Genomic DNA, 13,110 nt, shown 5'->3' with positions numbered 1-13,110 from the left:
TGCATCTTTGAACTTTCTGGACATTTGAGTATGTAAGATCTTAGCCATACCATGCTGTAAATGCTCACAGTTTGTTGTTGTTGTTCTTTTTAACAACAGCTTTAAAAAAAATTACCGACTTCGCTTTAAATACAAATAATTAATAAATAATTCATAATATGAATTCATTCAATAATTGGATTTACATTAAATTGGAGAGAAAAAATACTTAATGTAACACCGGAGAGCAAAAAATTAAGAAATAGTAGCTTCTGAAAACTGCTTACAGCTGTGAAAGGAAGAAAAAAATAATCCTTGCGTGAGCTAGCTTTATGGGCTTTTAACCTAGTGGGTAGATTAGTGCCGTTTTGCAGCAAGCGAAAAGATGCATAAGAAATTTGTACCATTTTTCTCTCAAACAGGTTAAACTATACTGTGAAAATGCTGATAATTTATAAAAAGATCTGGCTGAAATAAATTCTGCACCAAATACTGAATGTACTTGTTTTATTTAAGACAGAACCTCAAATGTTCACTGAACACATGCTGCTACACAAATGGTATATTGAAAAATGAACCGTTGTCAAATTCACTCTTCCATTGTTTAGTGGAATCGGACTTCAGATCTTCAAGGTTCTGTGTTTTTTCTTCTGTTTCTGTGAAATCCCTTGGAAAGAATACATTTCCCAGGCTTTGCTTTAGGTATTAGTGATGATATGTTTTGGTGCAGATGATGTGCAAGCCTGTCCTACTCTGATTTTCTTCAGCTCCATTTTTCTTACTATCTTTCATCACTGCAGCCCTACTGATGGTGAAAAAGTAAGAGTACTTATGTAGACCTGTCCTGGCTGTCTTTACTACTGTCACATATAACGGTATTCAGAATAGAACATGACGACAGAGAGATGAATGCCACCCTATGGTGGTTGTGGGTCATAGTGAAAGCATCACTGCTTTCCTGTCTTCACATTATTTTTTTAATATTCTAGGGCACATGTTGACCCAGAATCTGTTCTCTTTTCCTGTATAATTTTGTGCACTCAGGTGCTTTGCAGCAGTATCTCCTCTGAGCAGGCAATACTTGTGAACTGAACATGGCAGGTTTAACTGTCCACAGTTGTTTTATAGCATGGGTGCTCAACACCTAGCCTGTTGACCAGATCTGCATGCTGTTGTCCTCTCCCCCCGCCACTCTCCCCCCCGGGCACTTTGTCATCTGGTTTATAGGGCTCCCCAAGGGTGTCCCTGTACAATATATTGGGCATGCAGGGTGCTGCAAGGGTGTCCCTGTACAATATATTGGGCATGCAGGGTGCTGTGGGGCCCCAGTCCTGATGGATGGGCCCCTGATCCTGTGTACTGTCTCTGTTTCCAGGAGGGGCATGTAGGGCCATATAGGGAAACAGCTACAGAAGGAGGAGCAGATGCTCCTGACTGTATTGTTTTGCTTCCCTGCCTTCCCTCCTCTGCCTCCCCTCCTCTATTGCCTGACAGTTTGTAAATCAGAAATGCTGGCAGTAGCCCTCAGGTGGAATTTCTTGAGCATAGAGCACAGCCAAATTTGGATTTTCTAAACCTCCGTTTCATGTTTACAAATGGCCAGGCAGTAGGGGACGGGAGGAGGACAAAATCAAATGCAGATGGGGCACCTGCTTCTGCTGTAGCTGCTTCCACATCTGGCCATGCATACCCCTCCAGGAAATAGGTGTGTGGGGCAGCTCTGCCTGGTGGCATCAGCAGCCTGGAGAAAAAGTAAGTAAATTGAGATCTTTACAGTTGTTCTCGATCAAGGTGATGCCAAAATGTGGGAGTTGGCATCTTGAGTTTAAAAGGTTAAGAATCACTAACATATATATAGTAGGCAAAGTTTTGTGGAGTGCTTCCAAAACTTGTTCTTAGAAGTGAAGGAAGGGTGAAGGGGGAGGCAGGGAAAGAGCACATAAACAAGATTTTTGTAATTATTTAGATGTTTCCATTAAATACAGTACTCGCAGGTACCAGTGGAAAAGCATTTTGGAACCTTTTTTTTTTTTTTAATTTTTCCTGAACTGAAAATTGGTGCCTCTCCTTTGTCAGAAACAGCGTATTAAGATAGGATATTTTATGGTTCATATTTTAAAATAAATAACACTTGTGAATTCCTATGCATGTTCAGGGATTTCATAGAATCATAGAAACATAGGGCTGGAAGGGACCTCTAGAGGTCATCTAATCCAAGGCAGGATCATTCCTATCCAAAGCATCCTATACAGATCCTTATCTAACCTATTAATAAAATTACACAGTCAACCCTGTCACACAGCTACAAAGTATAACACCCTAATATGTCACAGGAAAAGCAGAGGGACAATGACAGCCAGCATCCTGCCACTGTGATTGTTGTTAAAATACCCTTGAGACATCCAAGGAAAATGGCCCCCTCCTGCTGCAGAGGAAAGCAAAAACCCCCAGTCTGAGCCTTGATTCTAGTTGGTAGTTTTCCCCCTTAAAAGAAAAAAGAAACTCTAAATGTATCAAAGGATACATAGCTTTAATACCCCATAAAACTGAAGGTGATTTGTTCTATCCAGAGTTCAATGTTTATATTATTATCCCGAAGGAGATTTTGCACTTTGTCAAAACTGAAGAATTCCAGCACCTCTGCCAGTGACTTGGTTTTCTTTCCTAATCTCTATAACACTGTTTTTAGTAGTTGCTAATTCATGTTCCTTTCACTATATTTTACTTTGTGTGTGAAGTATGCTGTATTCAGTTTCTTATATTGATGCTGTACTTTTTCATATGCTCATGGTAGTGTGCGTGGGTGGAACTTGAAAGGAAAACAATTAATTTTGGACTAGGCTTTAATGCTTGACATTCTGTTTCCATCTGATAAGCGATCTGAGTGGGCTATCTGCAGGAACATGAATCAGATTTTGAGTACAGGCACTGGAGAGATGGGAATAGTGGTGCCCAAGTAAATTTCCACTCCTGTGAAGAGCAGCCTTTTGTCATGCCCTCAGTGGCAGATGGTGAACAGGGATAAATCTAAGTTCTTGGAGAAGTCCTGGCCAGGCCCTGTTAAAGTCAGCATGAAGGAAACTCTGTGTTTTTAAGCATTTATGAGGTTTCTAATTTAGAAGTAGTATTATTTTACCTTCCATCCAGTTTCCAGTTCTTCAAGTTTTCTGTTTTAAGAATACAGTATTATCCTTTTTATATCTGGGCAGTATTTTTTAAGAATTATTGAAAGAGAACTCGCTTTTATGTATACTTGACTCTCTAATGTCCTTGCATTCCTTAGTTTAGAATGGCAGCTATTAAAAAGGAAAGTAAACAAGCGGTGACCTTTTTCAGGCATGTTTTTCAGTTTTATTTGAATCTTTCCACAATTCCCTTCCCCCCACCCCCCAAACTATAGTTTCTGTTTAGCATTTGATATTCTCTGCCTTGGGCAAGTGTCCTGCTTCGGCATGGTGTTAAGACTTGATGATCTAAGTTGCAGCTGGAAAGATAAGGTTTGAGCACATACACACCCCTCCGCCCCCAGATATTCCCCCCACCATTGGGAAAAGGAGTGGAGCAGTAGAATATAGTCATTTTGGGATTTGGCTAGCAGTCTGCTTGGTACAGAGGAGACCAGCATGTGAAAACCCTGAGCCATAGGGCAGCGTTTCTTAACCTTTTTAGACTCAAGGCACCCTTTGGAAGATGCTGGCTCTTAGCTTCCACTTGTTTGGTGAGGGGGGTTCTGTTTTGTTGTGGGGTGGGGGTTGAGTATGGAAAAATATTAGAGCAATTCTGCTGCTATAAAGAGCTCAGGAAGACCACAGCATGTCAGGATGTTTTTGATGCCCTGGACTGCTGTTTTAAATCTCTTGAGTTTATGAATTGTGTAGATGTTTGCACACCTAATAGTAGGGCTGCATGAAACTTCACCAGCGGTTTCATTTCGACAGTGTTACAACTCATTTCAAGTTCAAAACAATGAAATCGAAATGAAGGGCTTCAAAACAGCCTCGAAACGATACACTGTTCCGATGAAATGGATGTCAAAGTGGAACACTGCTGTTTCACAGCGCCCTACCTAACAGCAGTCTCACGGCACCTTAATTGAGAATCACTGGCATAGATGATATCCATCTTGCTCATGGTCAAAGCAGAGGTCATGGGGTCAGGATCACAGATCTTTTATGCCTGGTTTTGCCATAAAATGGTGGTTGACAAATCTGACAGAACAGTTTTCCACCTGGAAATATGGGGATTTTTGTACTTGTGTTTTTGTCCATCAGAACTGTTTAGAGGCCTGCATGGGGTTTAACTGCAGGCACAGGGGAGGTGGGAATATCTGTATCCTAGCTAGAGAAGTGGGGGTTCCTTTTATTTTACAGTTTGTTTTATTTCAGTAATATTGAGAATTTTTGTTTTGACTCGTGTTTTCAGTTCAGTTGACATCTACATTTTAAATGTTTTAATATAAACTATATTTTGCTGCATTATTGAAACAAGGATGGTGTTTTCTTTTTTTATTGATATTTGTTTTTTCCCAGCTTTTTTTGAGGAGCTTTTCTACTGCAGATTCTTGCTGTGTTTAAATAGCTTAAATTGGGGACATTGAGTTGCCTGTATATAGTTAACCCCTATGTTGACTGCAGTAGAAAGATGCTAAATCATTTAAGACTCAGTAGGTCAAAACCCATTCGGAGAATGCTGATTTGTGGGCATGATAAAGGTTAAAGTAAAAAATATATACATTTGTAGCACCAGCACTGTTAATCATTGTGTCTACTTTTAGAGCGGAGAAAAAAAACAAAATGCTTGTAAGGATGACATTCCCAAAATATTCTTGTGTATTGTTGTGTTAGCTTTCTGTTCTAGTTCAGCCTCAGGTATATATACCTATACCACCCAACATCTGGTATGTATACTTCTAGAATACTAGAAAATTGGTTCAGTGTGCCTTGTGCTTTGTCATCCATTTTTGAATGGGCATAATGTATTTTTGTTAGCTAAAGTGGAGGTCAACTAAGTGGCTTTTATAAAATGAAATTTGCAGTGGCAGCTTATTTCCATGAAGTCTTCCAGCTCTTGTGACTAATGAAAGAGCTTGATGATTAAGCTGCATTTTTCTGAGTGAATTCCTCTAGAATCTTCATGGATAAATTAGTGCCATCCTACTTTCAGTTCTTTAGAATTCCTGGAACATTTTCTTTGCATGAAAGAGTATATTTTTTTTTTATTTTTAATATCTTCAGCATTTATATATTGCTTCTTTGTAGCATGAAGACCCTTATTTGCAGCAGGCAAGTTTCAACGAGTTGCATCTGTGAATTGTATTGAAATCTATTTTTTCATTCATTGTGAAGCCTTCAGAGTTTGGCATAATATCCATGTAGTTGGTCAGTCAGAGCAGTCTTTATCAGTATTTGCAGTAGGACTCTGTACTGCCTCTGCTGCACCAATAACCTTCTCCCTGCTGGTATTGCTATACGTTACTTGAGTCCTGGGAGAGCCTTCTTGAGGAAAGAAGAATAAATCCTTTTTTTTCTGATTTGGCCCTTCCTGTTGGGGCTATAGAAAACACTATAACAAGGATACATATCCCATAAGGGTACAGTGTTAGAGTCCATCTGTCATGTGGGGGAGAGAGATTCAATTCCCTGACATGCATACAACTACAGCCATCAAGCCACCCAACATCTTCTAAAGTCAGGGATGGAAGGTCTGGGCAGCCTTCACTTCTCCATACTCCTGCCTAGGTATACATGTCAAAGGTCTGGGTGACTCATGCATGCATCATGGTCCAGAAGGATCAACGGTTGCCTACTATGGGGGGCAGGCAGAGAAATCAATGAAAAAAATAGACTAAGGTTTTCATCTCATGCATACAGACCATCAGCCAAGTATGAAATAGTAACCACTTTTTCCCTCTGTGAGGGTGTTAGACTTTTCTTAAACTGTGACCTGGAGGTGAAGAACTATCTGCCTCCCTAAATTATCCAGTCCTTCCTGCCTGTCTGGTACAGCTCTACTCTTTTATATGCTCACTAACTGCTTTCTCATGCTGTGCAGATAGTTCCTTTAATGCTTTTCATTACTGTTCATTAAAATACAACCTGTGCTTCAGAGTGCTGAGAAATGCTGCTTTACCCATGCTCCTCCTAGTTTCTTGAAAGGCGGCTATGTAGTTTTGTGGCACCTTAGTGATAAATTGCCTCAACAAAGAAACAAGTTCTCAATGTGGAAGTGATGTAATGCTGATCCCTTTTGAAAATCTGTACTTCAATATTATTGCTTTCATCTGCTATTCCCATGCATAGTAGGGTTGAGGATATTAAAGTTTCATCTTGCAACTGTCGACTGGAAGGATTGGCTGCTACTTAGTTTAACAAGTTAAGCAAATTTGAATTTTTGCATGGATAAAACTAGACTAAGTTTCTCACTGTTTTCAGCAGCTTACTGCTCCTGATTGGAACATTTTAAAGTTTCAGTAAGCAGATATTTTATTGTAGGTGAAGACAAATGAACAGTATTGTAACTCTTAACATTTACATACAATCTTGTTTTGCAGCCTGAGGTTCCTGAATGCCTCTGCCAACAAGCTGGAAATGCTTCCCCCAGCCACTCTTTCTGAAGAGACCCACAGCATCTTGCAGGAGCTGTATTTGACCAATAACAACCTCACAGATAAATGTGTGCCCTTGTTAACAGGCCATCCACACCTGAAGATTCTGCACATGGCTTACAACCACCTTCAGAGCTTTCCAGCAAGGTAGACTAGCTTCTTACTGATTTTTACATCTTTGTTTTGCTGTTCAGAAATTGGTCAGCACAGATTCTGTGGAGTGGTTGCTTTGAAATAGTGGATTCAGTAATTGACATTTTCAGTGTTTGTGTACAACTTTACACTCTCCAGTGGTACAAAGGAACAAAGTATTATGTATCTTAAATTGCAAATATAGTTGTGTTTCCTGCTTTTCTCAGCCAAGGAGGTTCAGTGCAATACTCCAGCTCCATTCATTACAGTACCATTATAGTCTGCGAATTTAAATATAAAAGTCAAAGCCCTTACTTCTTCATAGAGACTGTAACATGCCTGCTTTACACTTGCATAAGAAGGGTGTATATGTATATAGGGATTGCCCAGAATAGCTCTTCTGGAACAGTCTCCCTATTTGGGCATGCATACTCCAGAGTAAGAGTGCCTTTTTCTACCTTGGATTCAACTAAACTCAAAAAAGGCACTCTTATTCTGAAGTATGAATGGCTTATACAGTGAGTTCTTTCCAGATAGCTGTTGTGCTTGAAATTAGCACCCTAACTTAATCCAGAATCATTTTCAAATGCAGACAAGCCTTAAGGCTGATGGAATGAAACCTCATTGAAGGGGATATCAGTAGATTTATCACAAGACATCCATCTTTCTTATTCTAACCAGGCATGGGCAACTGGTGCTTCTTGAGTCAGGGGTGGCACAGCGGTTGATCATGATGACGGGGGTGGGGGAGTATCCCCTCGCGACAGGTCCCTCTGTCTTCAAAAAGCAGCTGCACCACTTCCGGAAGTCCCATGGCTGCTTTTGCTGGTGGCCTCGCTCCCTGGCCAGCGCTCGCAGGAGGAGCACTGGCACTCCTGCCTGCCCATTGCCTAAACAGGGAGCACAGCCTGACGGGGTGCATATGCGCCCCCTACGCATCACCACTGCAACCTGGCTGGGCTTTACTGAGGGAACAAACACTGTAGAGAGAGAAAATAGAAATGAGACGCTAGGAAAAAGGGTGGAGGTGTACCGATAGAGATTTTTGGGCCAACACTGATGGCCAATTTTTAAGGAGCCATGTTGGCTGATGCTGATCCAATTCTGATATGCAGCTGGGCAGCTTGGACACCAGCCTTGGGCTGGTAGGATGGGTGTACAGAAAGAGGTAGGAGGAGGGAAAGGGCATGGTGAAGTGTATATTGAGGACCCCATGGTGAAGGAGGGAGTGGGGCTGCAGTTGGGGCAGACACTGCTCAGCTGGGGTGGGGCATGGGATGCAGCTGCAAGAGGCTCATCCAGGGATGGGGGACAGGGGATGGCTCATGCCCTGCCTGCATCCTGACAGAGGCGTGGGGGGCATGTGCCTGGGGTGCAGGCTGCTGCTATAGGCTGGGGTTGGGGGCTACACCAAGCTCTTCCCAGCAGGGGCTGGCCTGGGCTGTGCTCTGGGCAAGCAGCAGCACAGAGGGCTATGGGGGAGGAGGGTGCTGCAGCCACCCCAAAATTCACCATATCCCTCCTCCCAGGGCTGGCACTGCCACATGCTGCAAGCGCAGCCTGGCCCAGGCCCCCTGCCAGGAAAAGCCCGGCACAGCCAGCTCAATGTAGCAGCCCACCCTCACCCCGTGCACAGATCCAGGGCACATGCCCCTCATGCTCTCCGGGAGTAAATTCAGGCCAGGAGCCCCCCTTCCACCGCTCCCCCCCCGTGGCACATCCTGTGCCCTTGCCCTGCCCCACCCTGACTGAGCAGGACCTGTCCCTGCCCAAACCTCAGCCCTGCTCCCTCCCTCCCTCATCATGGGGGGCCTCTATCTACCCCCCATTCCCCTTCCTTCTCCCGCACCAGACTTACCAGCCAATGCTGCTTTCCATGCCACCAGGGCTGCACTCCTGGCCCCATGCATGCTGCGGCTGTGTACATGCATATGGCATTTATTGGCGACATTATCGGCTTTTTTGCCTGGTGTGGCCAACTTCTGATACTGTCAATGTCAGTGCCAATCCAATATGAGACCAATGCATCAGTGTACCATTTTTAAAAAACAAAAAAGGGGGGGGCTGAATACTTGATGTGAGGAAAAGAAACTAGGATTAAAATAATAAAGAGCAAAAGCATGAGGTAAAAAAGGAAAATAAACATAAGAAAATAAAGATTAACATAGAAGTAAAAAAAAAAAAAAAAAGCAAAATTGACTGAATGAGCCTGACCTTGTGCTGTCACCCTTTCAGCATACTGTGTGTGGAGAGATGGCAGGCATTGACCTGCAATAAGGGCATGGACCTAAAATTATGGCACGTGAAAACCATTGTGAGACCATTACTGTTTAAAAATAAATTCAGAGCACATTTTAAAATTCCTCCTTTTATTTTATTTTATTTTATTTTACTTAATTTTATTAGTAAAATGGCCAAGCTTGAGGAGTTGGAGGAAATAGATATTAGTGGGAACAAACTGAAAGCCATTCCAACAACCATCATGAACTGTCGGCGTATGCATACGGTGACTGCTCACTCCAACTGCATCGAAGTTTTCCCAGAAGTCATGCAGCTTCCTGAAATAAAGGTAAGGAATGGACTTTGTAAATTGCTTTCAAAATTTTTTTTTTAGTGGCTAGAAATGGTGTTGTTAAAAAAATGGGCACTATAAGCAGAGAGCAGCAGCGAGTGTATCATTCTGAATATACTCTATGTAACACTCTTCTCGTTATCCACTCTGCCACAGAGAAAGACAGGATACTGGGTTAGAAGGACCTGTGGTTTGACCTGGTATGGTACTTAAGAATGAAGCTGTCCATATGCACAATGCACTTGCATTTGTATCTGAGTTGAGATGTGTCTGTGTACGCTGCAACATACATTTGTGCCAACTATGTTTGTGCGTCCAGTTCACCCTACTACGCACTCCTATAGGATTATCCAGACTCAGAATGTACAGGTAACTGTTGCCAACTCATTGGCAAAGCAGTGTTAATACAAAACGCCCTTAAGATCTGTGAAGCTGCACTCTCATTTTTACCAAGTCCCATCTGCTCTGCAGAATGTGGTTTTAATTGTCTTCCTGTACAGTACTGTATGGAAGCCAGGACCTCTGGCAGTGGCTACATGAGAACAGTTCATTCTTGTAACCGTGGTAGTTAACCCTGTGTGGAAAGGACCAATGAGTTGAGCCAACTATTTACTATTTACTGACTAAAAAATCCTGTTAAATGCTACAGGCTGCACAAGGCCTGAAGAACACTGATGGAATTCCAGAAGTAGCAGGATTTGGCTACTTAAGCAGTAGCTGTTTTCTAATTATAGTAGTAATGTGCTGTTTGGGAGTGTACAATTTAATTTTGTGTATTTTTCTTAATAAATGTAAATCTGAGTTTCCTTAGGCAGGTTTTCCTGGGGGCGAGGAGGCAACTTTTATACGTCTAAATGTGGTGTCATGCATTAACCAGATTGCTGCATTTTTCCCAGGCTGTAATACAGAACTAGAGCAGGTTCTGCACCAGTTCAGCCAATCAAAAATAAGGGGTGGAAATTGTATATGGGTTGCCTGGGCACAGAAAAATTAGCTTAATCCTAAAAAATAAATGTTCAGAGCAGATTGCCTTCCTATTGGACCAATAATCTTAAACAGCCTTTCGGTCTATAGGAGCTATGAAGAATGTCGAGACCTGAACCCTTCTGTATTTTTAGTCTATCTGGTCACACTAAACAGTGTTATTCAAGTTGCTGCTTTTGCTGTTTGAGCACATCTAAGGATGAGCTGCTTGAGCCAGTTTTAGCTAGGAAATCTAAAACAAGCTTGTGGATTTTTGTATACTCCTCCCTCTTTGGAACAATGGTCAGAGGAAATTGAAGACCATTAAGATTTTATTAATGTTAAAAGGCATTTTCTTAAAGGAAGGGTTGGGGTGGAGGAAGGCCAACTCTCTCTCTACATGTAAACATCTGACAAAAAGTACACCCTGTTGTACACTTTTTTTTTTTTTTTAAAGTGTGGTTATAGAAAGCAGGGTGTATTTCTTCCCCCCCCCCCACCCCCCATTGGTTTTCTCTCTGAGAAGAGAGAAAAGGGTAGAAGCAGATCAGAGTGGCACTTTTTAATAAACTGACTAGAGAACCATACATTTAGTAACCAACATCTTACTTCATCAGATGCTATGAAAACAAGTTAGTAAAAAAAAAAAAAAAGGGGCCACTTTCCAGGAGTCAGACAACACTTTCCACTTGCCTACACATACAAAATGGACAAGGGGTTGGTTCTTGCACTGAATCCATCTTTTAGTTCTAGAAACTTAAACGAGGATAGATTGCTCTGAGACCGCAATAAGCACATGAAACAAAAGACCCAAGTGGTAATTTGATCTGCTTGGCTTGCATAAAATGAGTTAACATCTGCCTCAGTGACAAGCCTCTCATTTTGAGTGCTGTAGACTGGAGGCCTAGAGACAGGATTGCCCATTATAAAAGAGCCTTCCTCCAGGTCAGGGTTGAGGTGTGCTGGTTTGAATTTTGCACTATGGTTGACTGCTGTATCAGTTCTTGGGCTTTATGGGAAGGTTTTGTGTGGAGAACGATCAGTAAATCTAGAGCTTTTGGAAAGCAGTTGAACAAGGTTTTTATAATTTTTTTCCTGAAGATTTAGGTGAAATGAGGCACTCAGTTCTACTGTGTTAGTCACAGAAATGCATGTACGGGCTAGTATATAATCCTAGAAAAATTCAGGTTGGAAGGGACCTCAGGAGGTCATCTAATTCAACCCCCTGCTTAACGCAGGACTGCTCCCAGTGGGTGGAGATTCCACAACCTCTCTAGGTAGCCTGTTCCAGTGTTTTACTATCCTCCTCCTTATTAGAAAGTGTTTTCCTAATATCTACCCTAAACTTCCCTTGCTGTACCTTGAGACCATTGCTCTGTCTTCTGGCATCACTGAGAACAGTTTAACTCCATCCTCTTTGGAGCTCTGTTCAGGTAGTTAAAGGCTGCTATTAAATCCCCCCTCAGTCTTCTCTTCTCCAGACTAAAAAAGCCCAGTTCCCTCAGGGTTTCCTCACAAGTCATGTCCCCCTGTCCCCTTACCATTTTTGTTGCCCTTTGCTGGACTTTCTCCAATTTGTCCACATCTGTTCTGTAATGAGCCCGTTAGAAAAATTCCATCTTTGAAGTAGAGTTTGAAATTGCATGCAGTAATTGAGCAGGGGTCACACTAAGGAAAAAGGGGGAAACAACAAAATATTGCATAGGTACTTATTTAGGTAAGGTAGAGGGTCCTGTGGGGAAAAAATAAAAAGTGTAATCCAAAGACTGTTTCAAAATGTATGTGGGAGGGAGCCTTAATTTTAGTATTTTTAAGGTGCAGGACTTTGCAGTGTTAATGCTCCTAATAGAGTTGGATTTTGTGTGTAATTTCCTAGACTTAACCAAAAAAAAAGACAAACCCCCCACATTTCATCACGTGGTGGGACATTGACACCCACATGGCTCATTGACAGGGTCAGAACCATTAGATCCACTACACAGACCTCTGCCATTTGAGCTAATTGAGTAACTGATAGCAGCAGTCCATTGTCATCCTTTTTTGTGGACCAGCCTTAGCGAGAGATGAGATGTATGCTTTGCCAGTAGATTTCCTCAATGTCTGCCAAAAGCTGACAAATTGTGATACCCAGGAATCTTAGTTCTTTCCATGGTCTGGAGGGGAGTGTGCTATAGTGAACACAGAGCCTTCTGCCCCATCTTCTCTGATCTGCCCTGTACTATTTTAGTTCCCCTATGTCCTCCCCCCCCACCCACCCCCAATTTTTTTGTCCAATATTACTGGATTCCTTCAATACACTAAAGCAGTTTAAAGAAAGTTACAGTACATTTTAGCATAGGTATAACTTTTGAAGGGTTGGGTTTTTGTTCATTTGCCTTTTGAGGACAGGAGACAGTCCCTGTTGAACATCAGCAAGGAGTACAGTCTGTTAGATGAGCCCACCTCAACAAAACAAGTTCCTTTTTAATTATGGTGGAGAAAAGTGCTGCATGCAGTTTGGGAATGAGTGCAAAGTATTTCTTACGTGCCATTTACAGTAATCCCTGCTCTGCCACCCCCACTTCTGGCCTTGTGCTCCCTACATGGACTTTCATGCCCATTTCACAAACCAGTGGACTTTCCTTGGCATCTTGTTATCCGACTCCAAATCTGTCAACTTCAAAAATATGTCCCTGTGAAAATGGAACTCTCTCAAGGTATATCCTGCTTCCTGGATCAAACAAAATTGCATGTATTCCCACATACTTGAGCAAAGTTCAGCAATCCTGGCTTGCCTTTTTGGAATGGGGTCTGGTTGTGTTCTCTTGGGCTCTTGGAATGTGTTCTGGGTTCTGTTCTTTGGCTGTAGTTATGGGATATC

The 13,110-nt window shown here is 42.1% G+C and overlaps 1 protein-coding gene across 1 annotated transcript in view; it reads left to right on the top strand.

Moving 5' to 3' along the window:
- PHLPP1 (PH domain and leucine rich repeat protein phosphatase 1) overlaps positions 1–13,110 on the top strand; it is a 203,883-nt gene that overhangs the window by 171,863 nt on the left and 18,910 nt on the right. Inside the window, exons 11-12 of the mRNA XM_090039305.1 lie at positions 6,530–6,730; positions 9,122–9,284. Coding sequence (XP_089895431.1) covers positions 6,530–6,730; positions 9,122–9,284 — 364 coding nt within the window. The remainder of the gene's footprint in view (positions 1–6,529; positions 6,731–9,121; positions 9,285–13,110) is intronic.

Source organism: Crocodylus siamensis, chromosome 3, assembly GCF_052110815.1.
Source record: "Crocodylus siamensis isolate JL-2025a chromosome 3, ASM5211081v1, whole genome shotgun sequence".
Taxonomy (NCBI): Eukaryota; Metazoa; Chordata; order Crocodylia; family Crocodylidae; genus Crocodylus; species Crocodylus siamensis.
The sequence above is the reverse complement of the archived record's forward strand: the minus strand, read 5'-3'. Positions and strand labels throughout refer to the sequence as shown.